This window comes from Capricornis sumatraensis, chromosome 21, assembly GCF_032405125.1.
Source record: "Capricornis sumatraensis isolate serow.1 chromosome 21, serow.2, whole genome shotgun sequence".
Lineage (NCBI taxonomy): Eukaryota > Metazoa > Chordata > Mammalia > Artiodactyla > Bovidae > Capricornis > Capricornis sumatraensis.
In genome coordinates this window covers 44,627,536-44,646,730 of record NC_091089.1, presented here as the reverse complement: position 1 = coordinate 44,646,730, position 19,195 = coordinate 44,627,536, and the positions used below count along the sequence as shown (strand labels likewise).

General features: G+C 45.1%; 1 protein-coding gene across 1 annotated transcript in view; it reads right to left on the bottom strand.

Moving 5' to 3' along the window:
• The window catches only part of RAB31 (RAB31, member RAS oncogene family), an 81,110-nt gene that overhangs the window by 3,760 nt on the left and 58,155 nt on the right, over positions 1-19,195 (bottom strand). Inside the window, exon 6 of the mRNA XM_068993572.1 lies at positions 6,707-6,816. Coding sequence (XP_068849673.1) covers positions 6,707-6,816 — 110 coding nt within the window. The remainder of the gene's footprint in view (positions 1-6,706; positions 6,817-19,195) is intronic.

Here is a 19,195-nt window from a genome sequence, read left to right as displayed (position 1 = left end):
TCCCAGCCTTCCCCCATCCGCCCACTGGAACGACTGCCTCTCAGTTTCAACAGCAACAGTGAGGCCTCAGCTTCTTAAAATAGACCTGGCTGGGGAACTGCGATGGTCCCAGCAACACTGCGTTTTAACACTGGGTTTCCATCCCTCATCCTGCCAACGCACTCAGAGCATTAACGGGAAAGCCTTTAGAGACATTCTTCTCAGGAAACAGTATCTTAATGCCATAAACAAGCAGAGCAAAATGTTAGTCGCTCAGTCATGTCTGACTCCTTGTGACCCCACAGACTGTAGCCCACCAGGCTCCTCTGTCCATGGGATTCTCCAGGCAAGAATACTGGAGTGGGTTGCCATTCCATTCTCCAGGGTAACTTCCTGACCTAGGGATCAAACCTGAGTCTCCTGCATTGGCAGGTGGATTCTTTACTGCTGAGCCACCAGGGAAGTACTGCAATACTCTTATGATTTCTTAAGTCATAAAACTGTGGTGCTGGAGAAGATTCTTGAAAGTCCCTTGGACAACAAGGAGACCAAACCAGTCAACCCTAAAGGAAATCAACCCTGAATATTCATTGGAAGGACTGATGCTGAAGTTCCAATACTTTGGTCACTTGAGCTGACTCATTGAAAAAGACCCTGATGCTGGAAAAGATTGACGGCAGGAGGAGAAGGGGGTAGCAGTGGATGAGATGGTTGGATGGCATTACCAATTCAATGGACATGAGTCTGAGGAAACTCCAGAAGATAGTGAAGGAAGGGAAGCCTGGTGTGCTGCAGTCTATGGGGTTGGAAAGAGTCAGACTTGACTTAGCAACTGAACAACAACAATGAGGCAAGCCCCTTAAAAAAGAGTGGGAAGCCACCAGCACTGTGGAAACACACCAAGAACTCAGATCCTGTGGTCTGAGTTACCTGGAACTTACTGAAAGCTTAAACATACTTACACAAAAGAAGAGTTCCAGAGCATGCCATAGCATTCGGTACCAAGGTGATCACCTTGGAACACTGTTGAATCAGTGTTAATTACATGGGCACAGAATAGGGCAAACACACACACACACATCTGAAAAGGCTCTGGGCACCCGAGCATGTCTGTGTTGTTACTAAATTTCCTCTGAGAACAGTCTCCAAACAGGTCCTCTGGAGGATAAATCCCACAGCTGGGTGTTTATTTTAATAAGGTTTGGATTGTGCAAGATTCTGCTCAGGAAAAGTTAAAAGATTTTTTTTTTTTTTTTTTTTGAGTTCTGTCTTCCTGAAAGTTGACAGCCCAGAGAAAAACCAGTTTTGTAAATGATTCCTCAAGAACACAAAGTTATGGGAGAAAACCAATTCCAAGCCTGTAAACTGTAAATTGTGGTGGCTCTGGACTGGGCCTGTGACGCTTTTACTCACAAAAATAAAATAGCACACTCAGCGGCAGCTGTCCTGGGGACCAGCCGCTTCCTGCACAGGCCTGGCATCTTCTTCCTGCCAAGCTGCTGTCTGGGTACTTCCCTCTCTCACCCCGGCCCCAGGATCTACCAGGCTCCGCTTTGGTTGGATGGGTGGTAGAGGGGCTGGGACCTGCCTGTCACTTCCATTTCTCAATTCTGATTTTCTGAATTATCCAGAGAAGTAGACTGACTATGCTTACCTGCTTCCCTGGTGGCTCAGATGGTAAAGAATCTGCCTGCAAGAAAGAATCAGCAGACCCGGGTTCAATCCCTGAGTCAGGAAGATCCCCTGGAGAAGGGAATGGTAACCCACTCCAGTATATTCTTGCTTGGAGAATCCCATGGACAGAGGAGCCTGGGGGGGTCCATGGGGTCACAAAGAGTGGGACATGATTGAGTGACTAACACACTAACAAACGAACTGTGTCTACTATGACTCGGCAGCATTTGCTCTTAATCACGATCTCCCAGTCTCTCTATCTGGGGCGGAGGGGTCCTCTCTGACCCACTGCAGAGCTCACGATCAGGTGGCCCTACCCCAGGAATAGAGAATGGGGCTGGTGCCACACTTGTGACACCTGAGGTCATCCTCTGAACTCTCCTTTTGCTGCCATCAAGAAGACAACATTGGGACTGCGAGATAACCTGGAACATGACCGTCTAGACCTAGGAAGGCACTAATGCTCTGTGCAGGATTACCATAGAGTAGGATTCAGGAAGTGGATTCAGCCAGGATGCTGGCAGGAAATCCTGGTCGGGGATAATGAGAGCGCCATGGAGAGAAGTAGAAAATAGGGGGGGAAGGAGGACTGCAGGAAGATACCTGGCAGATGTAACAACTGATCGGAGGCGGGAGGATGAGAGAGGGAGGAGGAAAACTGAAGTTCAAGTCCAGGAGCCATGGGAATGGTGGTGCCCCAGCAAAGAAGGAAGTAAGGGGCGAGATCACCATTGACCTTGAATCCAAAATACCAAAGATCTTCAACGTAGAGGGGCTTACGTTCCTTTAAAATCATCAGGCTTCCTTGCTATTCAAAGGCACCATTTCCCTTTTTAAAAAAATTAGTAGACTATATTTGCGGGGAGGGCCAGTTTTAGGTTTACAAAAAAATCAGGCATGAAGTTCAGAGAGTTTTCATCCACTCCTCCCCCTCTTCCCCAATGTCCTCTAACACCTGTAATGCGTGGGGACCATTTATTACAACCGATGAGCCACTGCTGATCATTAAGTGAAGAAATAAGAAAACAACTCAGGGGACTTCCCTGGTGGTCCAGTGGTTAAGAATCTGCCACCAAACACAGGGGGACACAGGTCCGAGCCCTGGTCCAGGAAGAGCCCACAAGCTGCAGACCAACTAATCCCACAGGCCAAGACTACTGAAGCCCACGTGCTGCAACTGCAGAAGCCGGTGCTCCACAGCAAGAGGAACCAGCGCCATGAGATGCCAGAGCACCGAAACGGAAAGCAGCTCCCCAACGCTGGAGCTCGAGAAAAGCCCACACTAAGCAACGAAGACCCTGCACAGCCCAAACAGATAAATCCTTCAAAAAAACAGCAAATCAATACAAAATGGGCCAAAGTTGATCAGACACTTCACCAGAGGAGACACAAGGACTGTGAATAAGCACACGAACAGGCACTCAACACTGTCGGTCATCAGGAGATGGATGTCAAAACCACAAGGAGAGACCATCACAGTCCCATCCGAATGGTTGAAATTTAACAACTGATCGTCCCACCTGCTGGCAAGGAGCTGGAGCTACTGGAGCTCTGCGGCATTAGGGGTGGGAATGAAAAATGCTAAAACCACTTTGGCACCCTTAGAATATGGACTATTGCCTATGAGAGGAGCCAGCCACACTACTTCGAGGTGTTTATCCACACAGAAACTTGTGCGTGAAATCTCATCACAGCCTTGCCTGTAATCACTAAAACCTGAAAACCACCCAAATGTGTAGGTGAATGGATTAACAAATTTTTACACATGCTACGGAATGCCATGGGAGACTCTTAAGTGTACCTTGGACAGCAAGGAGATCAAACCAGTCAATCCTCAAGGAAATCAGTCCTGAATATTCATTGGAAGGACTGATGCTGAAGCTGAAGCTCCAGTACTTTGGCCACCTGATGTGAAGAGTTGACTCTTTGGAAAAGACCTTGATGCTGGTAAAGACTGAGGGCAGGAAAAGGGGGCCACAGAGGATGAGGTAGTTGGATGGCATCACCAACTCAATGGACATGAGTCTGAGCAAACTCCTGGAGATAGGGGAGGGCAGAGGAGTCTGGTGTGCTGCAATTCATGGGGTCACAAGGAGTCAGACACAAATTAGCAACTGAACACAAACCTGGATCAGGACAAATGACCTAATTGCTCGAATAAAGAAACTGCACGAAGGGAACCTACTGTGAAGGAGAGGCTTAAAAGGCACACCAGCTAATTTTATCACTACACATGGAGCTTATTTGCATCCTGACCCAAACATACTGTTAAATGCAAACAAATCATTCCTGATAATTATAAGCTGCTGAAAATTTGAACATCACATGTTCAATGTCATTAATAATGATAATAGCATTATGATGATGAATGCCACCATGTAATTGCTTTGTAAAAAAAAAAAGTTACATACTGAAAATATTTACAGATGAAATGATGTTCTGGATTGCCTTCAAAATAATACAGGTGTGGGGGGAGGGGCAGGCTGGGGGAAGTGTAGGGTAGGGATGAAGGCAGCTTGGTTATGAGTATGGTCTGCCCTATATATCTGCAGGTTCTGTATCCTTGGATCCAACTTACCTCAGACTGAAAATATTCAAAAAAAAAAAAAAATTCCAGAAAGTTCCAAAAAGCAAAACTTGAGTTTGCCACACTGGCAACTATTTGAATAGCATTTACACTGTATTTACAACTGCATAGCATTGTTATGGTCTTAGGTATTATTTGCAATCTAGAGATGATTTAAAGTATATGGGAAGATGTGCGTAGCTTATACACACAAATACAATGCCCTTTAATACAAGGGATTGAGCATCTTCGGATTTGGCGTCAGTGGTCCCGGAAGCAATCCTCCAAGGGCACCAAGTGATGACCATACCTGATGTTCATTATACTGGTGTATATGTTTACATTTTTCCATAACAAAGTCTTTTTTTTAAGTCCCCTGCAATCTCATCACCATGAAACAACTACTGTTAACATTTTAAGATGTGTGTTCCCTTTGACTCTTTGCCCAAAAGAATATATTTACAATTACATAGTCTACGTGCTTAGTCTCAGTCATGTCTGACTCTTTTCGACCCCATGGACTGCAGCCCTCCAGGGTCCTCTGTCCATGAGGATTCTCCAGGCAAGAATACTAGAATGGGTTACCATGCCCTCCTCCAGGGGATCTTCCCAACTCAGGGATTGAACCCAAGTCTCCCTCATTGCAGGCGGATTATTTACAGTCTGAGCCACCAGGGAATGTAGTCTATGGTTCACATTTTATAAAATCAGGATATTATACAAAGTGTTCTGTAATTTCTGTTTCACACACAACAATTTATCTTTTTATGTCAGTAAAGACAGATTTACATCCTTGTTTTTAATCACTAGTTTATACTGGTGTTCCAGGATTATTAAAAAATCATTTCCCAAGTTTTGGGCAGTTGAGTCATTTCCTGTTTTTCACCAGAAGCTGCCATCTGCAATAAGAAGCGGGCAGACTGGAGGCTCAGATCATGGGTTCTGGAGTCCTGCTCCTAGGACTGACCCCTGTGACCGAGAGTAAGTTGCAAACCTCTCCACACCTCAATGTCCTCATGTAAAGCAGGGATGATAACCGAGACGACTTCATAAGATTAAACAGGGCATTAATGAGCTAGTAAACATTGAAGCAATTATTTATTTCAGACGTAATTACCCAGTATAAGAAAAACGCCTGAAAAATCCCATGGACAGAGGAGCCTGGAGGGCTACAGTCCAAAGGGTCACAAAGAGTCAGACACGACTGAGCGACTAAGTACCTCATAAGCAAAACATTTGTTTTTCCTAAATGAAGTAGACCACCAGGCTCTCAGGAATTCCTTATGCAAAGTCCCCATCACTTTGAGCCATAGAGACCTCATATAAAAAAAGAAAAAAAAAAAGAAAGGGACTTTCCTAGCAGTCCAGTGGTTAAGACTCTGTAGGGAGGACTGTGGTGGGGGTGGGGGAGGGGCAGTTTCAATTCCTAGTTGAGAAGCTAAAATCCCACATGCCACATGGAAGGGAAAAGAAAAAAGACTTCATATGCATGAAGAGATTTATACTGGCTGAGCTGTGCAAAGGAATATCTTTCGAATTAAGAGACTAATGCTTGGATTTAGGCTTGTTTTCTTCTGTGAAGTCTTTACGTCATTTTTTATTGAAAACATGACTTTGCATAAACCTTGGGAGGTCTCCTAGCTCTTGCAGAAAACCCAGGGTGAATTTCAGGTACACAGAGCTGCACTGATGCTGGGAGACAGCTCTGGAAAATACGGGGAGCTGCACAGAACAGGGTGACAAATACACACGACTGTATATAACGTAGATAAACAACAAGGACCTACTGTATAGCCCAGGGAACTCTACTCAATATCTTGTAATAGCCTATAAGGGAAAACAATCTAAAAAAGAATACATACATATATATAATACACATATAGACACACACACACATGTATAACTGAATGACTCTGCTGTACACCTGAAACTAACATGACATTGTAAATCAACCATACTCTAATTTAAAAAAAAGATCAGAAATGAGGAAAACCTTTTCACGTCGACTCTTGACCCACAGGTCTCGTAGGAGGGAGACACTGTTCCTTGTTGATGATCACCAGACACAAAAAATGACTACAAGCTTCTCTTGTCTCCTTTGCCCAGAGTCATTCAGCTTCATGGGTGACTTTGGTTTTCCATATCTTTCTCACTCTTTTTTTTTCCTCCCCTCAACATACAAACATAAAACACTATAGAATATGTAATTCTGTAAGTAAAATAAGTTTTATTTTGCAACAGAGTTACTTCATTCTGAGTCGTGAAACAGACCGGACAGGTGAAAGCACAGACTCCTGGAGACAGAGAACAGCGAGGGGTCGTGTGGGTCTGCAGGAACCTGGGCAAGGCTGCAGAGTTTAGTGTCTGTGGCACCAGATAAATTAACTCAGAAGAAACACTCTGCTCCAGAGCTCCGTGGCTTTTATCCTCTGAGCCCCAGAAGCATAAAGATGAAAACTACGCTGAAAACACAAACCAGATACTTACTGATTCCTTGAAAGAGCTCTTCGATATTAATTGCGTTCTTTGCACTTGTCTCAACCACGACAGCACCAATGGACTCCGCATACTCCTTGGCATCCTTCAAGGGCACTTCCCTGGAAAAGAGGGCAGACCAGCAGAGGTGAATGCCCGTCTGTACAGAATAAATAACCCTGCAGAGCAAAGAAACAGCTCACGTGCAAATAGCTCCCTCGTGGGCCTGCAGAATAACAACTCAGTCACCCAGTAAGTATTAGAAATGTGGGTGAAGCTTTTTCAAGCTTGAAACCCAGTCTCTGGCATCCATGGAGACAGGACATGTGTGTATAAGCTACTGTCCCTGGTCCCACCAAAGGAGAGAATTCCAGAACAGTAGGAAAGGCATTACAAGTGAGGCCAGCTTTCCGAGTTAGTTAGGATTGGTTCCAAATTTTTTTCCCATAATAATGACTCAATGTTTTTTAAAAATTGCACATGTGCACACACTCGCATATGTGCTTTTCTAACACTTTTTGTATATTGCCTTTCACAAATCAGAGAAAATACATGACGTGATCTGGAAGACTGGCAATGAACACATTTACAGTTCCAACGGTATATTTGAACTTTGTCCTTTAAAAGGCTGTTACTGCAAAGGTTTAGGACATGAACTCAGTCCAGATGAATAATCTAAAAAAACATTTATTGATGTACTTTCTCAGGTGAAGATACTGCAGCAGACTGAAAGATTAAAAAAGACACAGTTCCTATTCTCCAGAAGTTTATTCATTGATTCAACCAATATTTAGAGAGAACAGTTGTATGCCAGCCCTTTCTTGTAGGCAGTCCCTGCCTTGTGGAACATACACCTGAGAGCAAAGAAACATACACCTATGGACACACTAAGCCACACTATTATAATGTCTGCAACATGGAGATAACAAGTAAGTGCTCAGGAGTAGAGGGTAGAGAGCCGAGCGTTTGATCCACGGAACCCGGGCAGGTGCCATAGAGGCGGCCACTGAAGTGTGGCCACCAGGGGCAGCGAGAACATGGGCCAGAGCCTGACAAAGGCCCCCCCGGGTGGGGCACGCCCTCACCCCTCACGTGGTGTGGGACCCACTGCCGTGTGGACACCTGAGCCATGTCGGCTGGACTCTAAACTTGCCTTATCATTCTTACCAAGGACACCCCAGGCAAAATGACCCTTTTGAATCTACCCTCTTCCTCGTTTCTGACAGACAAGCTCCCAGGCCTCTCAGTTATTTTAAAAAAATGAATAAATAAAAGTCTTCAGTCTTTCTGGTGGCGATGAATTTTACAGATGAAATATCCCAGAAGAGGGCTTTTCTAGATTCAGTTTGGCAAGTTACTGTGCTTTATTTTTTCTTTTTCTTCCTAGAGGTCTTTATCAAATCAAAGCTCAAAGGATGGGGCTCCTCCCTGCCCTAAGATGGAGCAGAGAAGACTGTGTGTGCTCACAGGTGTTGAGGGGGGGCCCCTCTGGCCACCGTGGAAACTGCGGAGAACCCTCCCCTCAAGGGAGGGAAGGTCAGTTCAGGCTTCAGTGTGTCCTTCTAGGGGAACAAGAGGAATAGAATACCATCTACCAGGATTACGGTGAGAACAAAGTCACTCATGACAAAATCCAAATCACCCACCCTGAGGGAGACAGGAAGCCTTCGAGAAGGGCAGATGCTGTCACAGCTGACAACGCTGGGCCCTGCAAAGTGCAGAGAGGACAAGCGTGTCCACCGATTTCCCCCAGGTTTAGAAACAGGTCTCGTTAAACAGATGACCTGCCAAGGTGACACGGTACTTGGGGCGGAGGCAGGGCCAGCCCAGCAGGTTCTGCTTACACTGCTCCCATCCAACCACCCAATAGGAACCCACATTCCTGAGGCTGTTCCTTCGGTCTTTACAGACAAAGAAATATCCCCAGAGAGCAGCATGGTGCAGGCAGGCTGGGGGCAGGAGCCAAGTGTAGCTTGTTCTGAAGAATAGGTTCCTGCCCTAGGAGCCTGGGGGGCCAGGGTGTCCCTCTCTCTCGTCAGTGAACTGAGATTAGCATCAGAAATGAGCTGGACTGCAGGACACCCAATGGGTGTGCGAGAACTGTTTTGGGGACAAACAGTGCAGCTACAATCTGAAAGGAGACCCTGGGAAGGTGAGCGTGGGCCGCCCCGGGCCTCCAGCAGATATGTGACCAACCGGTGGCCTTGGGAAGCAGTCAGAGGTCACGCACAACCCAGGGAGGGGGCTGGAGGGCACCTCGGAGACAGGCCTTCTGTGATCACCCTCACAGAAGACCATGGCATCCATAACTTTCCTTCAGTTCTTTCAACAAATATTTACCGAGTGTCTGCCACAGGCTGGGTGCTTTGTTAGGCTTTCAATAGGTAAATTGAAGCAAGTCCACCCAAGCCAAGGCTTAAGCACACAGCAGGTCGACTTTGATGGGAAAGAGTACTTTTAGACTTTCAACATGAAGTTACATCCAGGAAGGCAGGACTTCCAGAAATGCTGTGCCTCAACCAGGTTCCCATGGGTGCCTCTGACTGGTCCTCCAGCTCTTACAGTCATCACCTCCGGCCCACCGAGGGGATCAACACACAAATCCACCAAATGTCCCTGTGAACAGAATTCCTCCATGTCGTCTAACCTGTAAAACCCAGCACCTCAACAGGAGTTAGAGGCTTCCTGCCTTAGACCTCCTGTTCATGTCCAGGGGACAGCCATTCTGGATGCTTCCGGAGCTCATGTCTGTCTCTGGGCCCCTGCTCTCGTCCACCCCTCCACATCCCCCTGACGACTGTCCACACAAGGCCTCCTAGAGAGTGCAGCACAGCACCCCCTCCTTGAGAGCCCAGAGCCCTGGTGAGACTTGTCACCTGAATGGGTTGTGGATTCTTGCAATCAGGACCATGGTTTGTTTTGGGGAGGCTTCCCTGGTGGCTCAGATAAGAAATCGCCCTGCAATGCAGGAGACCCAGGTTCGATCCCAGGGTCAGGAAGATTCCATGGAAAAGGGAATGGCAACACACTCCAGTATCCTTGCCTGGAGAATCCCATGGCCTGCCATGGCTACAGTCCATGGAGTCACAAAGAATCAGACATGACTGAGTGACAGAGAACACACACAGGAATCCTAACAGGGCCAGGCACCTATGAGGCAATCAGTCAGCACCTGCTGAATGGCAGGGTGACCGTCACCGTGAGTGGCCTTCAGCAGAGAGGAGAACTCAGGTAGAGGGTCCAAGCAGACTTCAGGGGAAGTATGGGGAGTGTGGACAGGGAGGGGGCGAAGATTCACCCAGCCAGGAGGGAGACTTAGGGCTGAAAACCACACGCATCTCCCCCAGCCCCAAGCTCCAACAGTCCTCAGAGGTCACATTGCAGGGAGGTCCATGCACCCCCATCCAGGCAGAGGCCACGGGTTCTGGGAGGCTCCCCACGGGGGAGGAGGGCGGGGACCCACATTCCTGTGGCTGCAGACTTCTCCACAGGCCGGGCTGCCCAACGAGGGTCCTTGTTTTGTTATTGGCGGGTGTAACCTGGCAACGCAGCAGCTGACTCATTCCAGTCTCGGGCTATTTAATTCCCCGAGAGCCTCCTTCACAGATGGCAGGGGGAGAAGGGGGAAGGGACCCCAAGAAGGCACTCCAGGGATCCCGCCCGTGAGGAGGGGAGTCCAGTCCACAGGCCAAGGCAGACCAGCACTCCGCCCTCGGGTGCCGTTCCTGACAGCAGGGAGCGGTGACCTCCATGGGCCTCCTGTGCAGAAGTGCAATGCTCTGGCCTTGAACTCTCGTTCACAATGTGTGAACAGCAATCACATCAGAAAGGCAGCCCAGCCTGCTGCTCGCAGGAGTAAGATTTTCTCCTTCAGTGGCCAGCCTCTTTACGTCTCCCTCACTCAGGTCTCAGCCCCCTTTGCTGCCAGATGGCATCAACACTTTTCCGTTTTAACTATAAGTTGATATCATAAAGTGCTCAAAACAGTACCTGGCACATAGATAAGATAGACCAAAGTTTCCAGAATAAATCTTTACAGAGATGGTACCACTTTCTTAGCAAATGTCCTAAAGATTGAGGAAATGAATCAAGTGGAGGAAACAGGCAAACAGAAGGCTCAAAGTACCTCCGAGCCCGAGGAGGTTTATCTGACTCATGCCCCTTGTTTAATCACCCAGAAAGGCTGCCAGGCAAGGCGTCACTACTCCACAGAAGAACAGGGAACGCAGGCTACAGCATTAAATACACTTGTTGGTGTTGTTCAGTCGCTCGGTCGTGTCCAACTCTTTTCGAACCTGTGGACTGCAGCATGCCAGGCCTCGCTGTCCATCACTAACTCCTGGAGCCTGCTCAAACTCATGTCCATTGAATCGGTGAAGCCATCCAATCATCTTATCCTCTTTTGTCCCCTTCTCCTCCTGCCCTCAATCTTTCCCAGCATCAGGGTCTTTTCCAGTGAGTCAGTTTTTCCCATCAGGTGGCCAAAATACTGGATACACTGACTTTCATAAATCACTCCAAGAGTAAAATTACATCATAAAGTTCTTTCTCCATGAGGAAAATCTGACATTAATTCAGAGTAACTTTTATTCAGAGATGGAACACAACGTTTTATAAGCCACAGATACTTCTTGTTCTATGAAATTCTCATGCTTGTTCTCTGCACACTTTGGTTTGGATTGTTTGGATTTTTCTTATTTGTAAGTGCTCTTTGCATATTAAGGAACCTAGCCTTTTGTAATATATTTTTCTGCATTTCTTTCAACTTACCATTTGTATTTAGATGTTGTCTATAGTATTTTTGCCATACAGAAGTTTTTATATAATCAGACTTACTGATCATTTTCTTCTATGTCTTCTGAGTTTTGTATCATTATTAAATAGTTCATTCCAAGGTTATTTTTAAAGATTCAACTGCTTTCTCTAACTTTTATGGTTTTGTTACTTTGCACTTAAATCCTTGATCCATTTTGAATTTATTTTCTCTCATTTTTTCCTAATTATCCCCAAACCATGTACTTAACTTACCCCCTTTTCGCACTTATTTAAATATCACCTTTGCTGCTGCTGCTGCTGCTAAGTCACTTCAGTCGTGTCCAACTCTGTGCGACCCCATAGACGGCAGCCCACCAGGCTCCCCCGTCCCTGGGATTCTCCAGGCAAGAACACTGGAGTGGGTTGCCATTTCCTTCTCCAGTGCATGAAAGTGAAAAGTGAAAGTCAGGTTCTTTATCATATACTAAATATCCCTACACATTTCACCCTATGTCTTAGATTCTGTGGTCTGCTCATTGATTTTTCTGTCCGTGACATGCTATACTGTTTTATTACTCAATCATTAAACTATATTTTAATATATGCTGAGATCAGTCCTTCCAATACTATTTTTGCCTGTTTATTTTTCTAGGTGAATTTTAGGATCATTTTGTAAAACCCTTTCTAAAAATGTTACTTTAAATTATTTGAGGCAATTTACCTGGAATCTCAGTGAATTCATGATTTAATTTAGAACAAACTGACATATCTACAACAGTACTCAGTTTTCCTATCCAAGGAAAAAGCAGCTTTTTTATCCTACCTAGAATTGTAACATTTATCTATATAGGTCTAGCTCAATTCTTACTAAATTTATTTCTAGGAATTAACAATATTTCAAATTTTAAAAATGATACACACAGGAAAAAAGTCTATTACTCAGATTTACACTGCTATTTAAAGAGGGTTTTCACTTCAACTTGATTTCCTAATTGATTATTTATTGTATATAAGTGAAGGGTAGTTCTTCAGTAGATAATCTTAGTTTTCCTAATCCTGCTTGCAATGAAAGAAATGTACATGAAAATGAGGATCAAATTATTCACACATCAGACTGGTCAAGATGAAATGATTACTATCTGCAGTGTTAGTGTGTAGAGAGAGAGGAAGGCTCAAACTCCGCAGGCAGGGTCACATGTGATTCCAAAGAGTTCGTGGGTAACTGCAGAACAACCCAACCACATCTTCTAAGACGTTTTCAGGTGTCTTAGAGAAGCGCACAAAAGTCTCCATTCTCCCAGAAGAGTAAACACGTATGTCAAAAAACAAAACACTTTGATGTTAAAAACAAAGAAGTGAAGTGACAAACACCCAAGGTTCCTGCTCTTCTCCTGTCTCATGACAATAGTCACAAAGCTTCTCTAGATGTCTTTGGAGGATGCCACTGGGCATCCTGAAGGGCGTCAGGGTCAAGTGTGTTCTACAGACCTCTGATCCCATGATAATTTGGGGCTTATTAGAAATGAAGACCCCTGTGTCCAGACCTACTGAACACATGTTTAGTGGGCTCATCTCAGAAATGGGCATTGTAGCAACTTCTGAATATCTTCTTACACTTTTGATAGCTTGAGAACAACTCTCATAGAAGGTAGACTATAAGGTACTGAGTTTGATATTTTTGCAATCTATGCAATTCATAATCCCACACTATGAAGTCCAGAGTTTGCATATCCATATTAAGATGATGACTGTATACCCAGGACATAATAAAGTATACATTTATCAGACACCATTTTACAAGTGATAGAAGAATAATGGCCTCTTGAGCTATTATAAAGAGCTAGTGGTTCTGGTGTGTTCTAGTATATTTCTAAAATACCATTCCAGCCCTGAGCAAGCATTTGATATTCTGCCAACCACCTGGGATATGACAGCTACCATTTCACTGAAAAATATCTGCCCTGTAAGTTTACTCTCTCCTTCAACCATAGCCCCCTTCCAAGGTCAAGCTTATACCACCGACTCAGCTGGCCATGAGGACACAACACGGCACCATGAGTGGGAGAGGCTGTTGACTGTCTGCTGGCATTACTTTTTGCCAAAACCTCCCACGTGTTTAAGGCATTCTAGCCAAAAGCAATGGAAATCACAACATCCCATCAAGACCCAGCAGAGGCAGGTTGCAGGCTGTTTGCAAAGGCTGTCCTGTGCACTGAAGTGGTCTCCGTCTCCCCAGCTTCCTGGAGCAACCACTGAAATGAATAATCAAGGCTTACTATGCTCCTGCAAGCTCGTACTTTATCTAAACATCCAAGACATTTGTGTCACACCCAGAAAGGCAACCATTTTAGCAATAGGTGAAGCCGCAAAATCTCTGTTCAACATGGCAGTACTTTTAGATTCTCAGATTGGCTTATCTGTAAGGTGGAACTAAAACTTAAATGAACTTAAAAAAAAAAAGAATTACTACCTTTGCAATAAATATCTGATTGGACAATAACTCTTTTTAATGATTCTAAGCACTTACAGTTAAAGCACTTGGCATGTGTACCCTGGGAAGGATTTCTGCTCCCAGGGGGCCAAGCCTGCTTGTTACTATGTATCTGTAAATGCTATCCACCGGGCCACATTCCTGGTGTCAAGTTCAAACAAGCAGTGTCAGGTTCCTGCCACAGATTTAGATGGCCTGTTTTCTCACGGAAATGACACAATTTGAATTGAATGAGGACTGAGCAGAAAACACAGGGTCTCAACGGGGAGGCCTGGCCGTTTCCTCCGCCTCCTAGCCTCCTAACACATCTTCTCCAGACAGAAACATAGGCTAGTCCCAAGGGGCCAGAGAAACCGCTGGAAAAGATCATTAGCTTGAAATTCTCTATCAAATCGGTTACCGTTTATTTTCCCTCGGTAATTCAGAAATCACTGTTTCTCCTGGACCCTATTCTTACTTCTTAAGAGATGAACAAAACATGAACGTCAGCTCTGGGACAGATGCTGTTGTTGTTCAGCCGCTAAGTCATGTCCAACTGTTCACGACCCCATGGACTGTACACACCAGGCTTCCCTGTCCTTTACTATCTCCCAGAGTTTGCTCAGACTCATGTCCATTAAGTTGATGATGCCATCCAACCATCTCATCCTGTCACCCCCTTCTCCTCCTGCCCTCAATCTTCCAGCATCAGGGTCTTTTTCAGTGAGTTCGTTCTTCCCATCAAGTGGCCAGGGTATTGGAGCTTCAGTTTCAGCATCAGTCCTTCTAATCAATATTGAGGGTGGATTTCCTTTAGGATTAACTGGTTTGATCTCCTTGCAATCCAAGGGACTGGATTAACTGGTTTGATCTCCTTGCAATCCAAGGGACTCCAACATCCAGTTCTCCAACATCAAGTTCAAAAGCATCAATTCTTCGGTGCTCAGCCTTCTTCATGGTACAACTCGCACATCCGTACACGACTGCTGAAAAAACCATAGCTTTGACTAGACAGACCTTAGTTGGCAAAGTGATGTCTGGGACAGATACCAGGGTTTGAAGCTGGGTCCCACACCTTCTCAGCCACAGGACCCGGGTAAGTTCCTCAATCTGCGTCTCTGTTTCCTTATTGGTAAGTTGGGAGAATGACGGTAACTCTCACAGGCAGGGCTGTGAAGATTAAGATAAACTACTCATAACAGTCTCTGGCACACAGTAAGCATTCAGCTCAGGTTGACAGTGATGACTCAGGCCACTATCTAAGTGCACAGTACTTAAGTAAATATCGTGCCATTTGAAAGTAACCACCGACACGGCTATAATCCTTCACAGAAGTTACATTTTCAACTCTGAAAGGTCTGGGCAATATGTAAAGTGAAAGATGAAAGACTAGTATATTCTAAGAAAATCTCCAGGAACAAAAGCTTATCTCTCTGCTTACTTGTGTGTTAGTTGCCGACTTTTAAAAAATCTCCCCCTCACCCCCTAAAGAAGGTTAGAAAGAGTACTGTGGTTTTGGATTAGAGTCAGAGGCATCAGTATAAACTTATGTTTATCTTAATATAGATACAAATGAATGATTATAGAAATAATTATAGATACATGTGAGTGTATATTCACGTTAGCATCCATACACATATTTCCTGGCTCTGTTTACCTAGACTCAACAACATTCCAGTAGCATTGAGCACAGTCATCCCAGATCTTGGTTTTTAAATACCCTTTTCCAGTAGAAGCAACAAGAGCTGCTTGGAGAAATGGCTGAGTCTAGAGCTGTATCCTAAAACAAACAAGATGAGTCTGGAACATCTCCTTGTGCCAAAAAGTAAGGAAGTGCTAAAGAACCAAAATTACGGGAATTTGTTAAAGGAACACAGAAGCAACAGAAAGGGCTCCCAGTGGCCAAAGTTGGAGCAATTTGAGCAATAAGTGAAAGTGAAACTGAAAGTGAAGTCCCTCAGTCGTGTCTGACTCTTTGTGACCCATGAACTGTAGCCCACCAAGCTCCTCCGTCTATGGGATTCTCCAGGCAAGAATACTGGAGTGAGTTGCCATTTCCTTCTCCAGGGGATCTTTCCGATCCAGGGATCGAACCCAGGTCTCCCACATTGCAGGCAAACACTTTAACCTCTGCACCACCAGGCAAGCCTGAGCAACAAGTTAAGTAACACAATATTGCACTATAACTTAAACTTATAAATATCTGTGAGTCCATACTGATACAGATAAATAACTAAATACAAAAATCAGGGAGGGAAGACGAATTTCACCTGCAGAAGAATTACAAATAATTTATATTGGGACTCCTCCCTCAAGGAAGCGGGGCACAATCACTGCCCCTCAAGTGTGGGCTGTGCCCAGGGACCGCCTTCCGAAGAGCGGGGGAGGGTAACTTCACAGCCACCACCTTGGCCAGGAGGTCAAGGTCCACCTCACCAGGGATGTTATCATGTTGATAACACAAACCCTTGCTTAACTGGTAATAAAGTCACGAAAAGAGCACTTTACTTCTGTGGTCTTCTTCCCCTAAACACACGCCCGCCCCCAGTCCAATCACGAGAAACACAGCAGACAGGCCCCAAAGGAGAGACAGTCTCCAAACTTACCTGACCAGCACTAAGAACTGTCAAGGTCATCAAAAACAAAGGAAGTCTGGGAACCTGTCCCAGCCCAAAGATCCTACAGAGCCCTGGCAACTGGATGTGATACAGTGTTTTGGATGGGATCCCAGAATAAAAATGGGATATGAGGGGGAAGGAGTGAAATCTCAGTAACGTACAGACTTTAGTTAATAATAAAGTATCAATACAATCAATAAAGTTAATAAAAGTACCAGAAATGAAGAATCAATAACTAAGGAATATAGGTGTGAAAAGAAGAGAAGAGAAAAGGAAAGATATAAGCATCTGAATGCAGAGTTCCAAAGAATAGCACGGAGAGATAAGAAAGCCTTCCTCAGTGATCAGTGCAAAGAAATAGAGGAAAACAACAGAATGGGAAAGACTAGAGATCTCTTCAAGAAAAGTAGAAATACCAAGGGAAGATTTCACGCTAAGATGGGCTCAATAAAGGACAGAAACGGTATGGACCGAACAGAAACAGAAGATATTAAGAAGAGGTGGCAAGAATACAAGGAAGAACTGTACAAAAAAAACACAACCCAGATAATCACGATGGCGTGATCACTCACCTAGAGCCAGACATCCTGGAATGTGAAGTCAAGTGGGCCTTAAAAAGCATCACTATGAAAAAAGCAAGTAGAGGCGATGGAATTCCAGTTGAGCTGTTTCAAATCCTGAAAGATGATGCTGTGAAAGTGCTGCACTCAATATGCCAGCACATTTGGAAAACTCAGCAGTGGCCACAGGACTGGAAAAGACCAGTTTTCATTCCAATCCCAAAGAAAAGCAATGCCAAAGAATGCTCAAACTACTGCACAATTGCACTCATCTCACATGCTAGTAAAGTAATGCTCAAAATTCTCCAAGCCAGGCTTCAGCAATATGTGAACCGTGAACTTCCTGATGTTCAAGCTGGTTTTAGAAAAGGCCGAGGAACCAGAGATCAAATGGCCAACATCCGCTGGATCATCGAAAAAGCAAGAGAGTTCCAGAAAAACACCTATTTCTGCTTTATTGACTATGCCAAAGCCTTTGACTGCATGGATCACACTAAAGTGTGGAAAATTCTTCAAGAGATGGGAATACCAGACCACCTGACCTGCTTGTTGAGAAACCTGTATGCAGGTCGGGAAGCAACACTTAGAACTGGACATGGAACAATAGACTGGTTCCAAATAGGAAAAGGAGTACGTCAAGGCTGTATATTGTCACCCTGCTTATTTAACTTATACGCAGAGTACATCATGAGAAATGCTGGGCTGGAGGAAGCACAAGGTGGAATCAAGATTGCCAGGAGAAATATCAATAACCTCAGATATGCAGATGACACCACCTTTATGGCAGAAAGTGAAGAAGTACTAAAGAGCCTCTTGATGAAAGTGAAAGAGGAGAATGAAAAAGTTGGCTTAAAGCTCAACATTCAGAAAACAAAGATCATGGCATCCAGTCCCATCACTTCATGGCAAATAGATGGGGAAACAGTGGAAACAGTAAAAAATAAACAGACTTTATTTTGGGGGGCTCCAAAATCACTACAGATGGTGACTGCAGCCATGAAATTAAAAGACCCTTGCTCCTTGGAAGGAAAGTTATGACCAATCTAGACAGCATATTAAAAAGCAGAGACATTACTTTGCCAACAAAGGTCCATCTAGTCAAGCCTACGGTTTTTCTGATAGTCATGTATGGGTGTGAGAGTTGGACGACAAAGAAAGCTGAGCGCCGAAGAATTGATGCTTTTGAACTGTGGTGTTGGAGAAGACTCTTGAGAGTCCCTTGGACTGCAAGGAGATCCAACCAGTCCATCCTAAAGGAGATCAGTCCTGGGTGTTCATTGGAAGGACTGATGTTGAAGCTGGAACTCCAATACTTTGGGCTACTTGATGCAAAGAATTGACTCATTTGAAAAGACCCTGATGCTGGGAAAGATTGAAGGCAGGAGGAGAAGGGGATGACAGAGGATGAGATGGTTGGATGGCATTACCAACTCAATGGACATGAGTTTGGGTAAACTCCGGGAGTTGGTGATGGACAGGGAGGCCTGGCGTGCTGTGGTCTATGGGGTCACATCAGTCCTTCCAATGAACACCCAGGACTGATCTCCTTCAGGATGGACTGGTTGGATCTCCTTGCAGTCCAAGGGACTCTCAAGAGTCTTCTCCAACACCACAGTTCAAAAGCATCAATTCTTCGGCGCTCAGCTTTCTTTATCGTCCAACTCTCACATCCATACATGACTATCAGAAAAACCGTAGGCGTGACTAGATGGACCTTTGTTGGCAAAGTAATGTCTCTGCTAAAATCGGACACGACTGAGCGACTGAACTGAACAGATAGGTTGCTCAGTTGGGACAAATATACCACAGTAATCATTGTAAGATGTTAAAAGTAGGGGAAACGGGGCTTTCCTGGTGGCACAGTGGATAAGAATCCACCCGCCAATGCAGGGGACACTGGTTTGAGCCCTGGTCTGGGAAGATCCCACATGCTATGGGGCAACTAAGCCCCTGTGCCACAACCACTGAGCCTGTGATCTGCAACAAGAGAAGCCACTGCTTTTAGAAGCCCTTGCACCCCACCTAGAGAGTAACCCCTGCTCTCTACAACAAGAGAAAGTCCGCGTGCAGCAAGGAAGATCCAGTGCAGTCATAAATA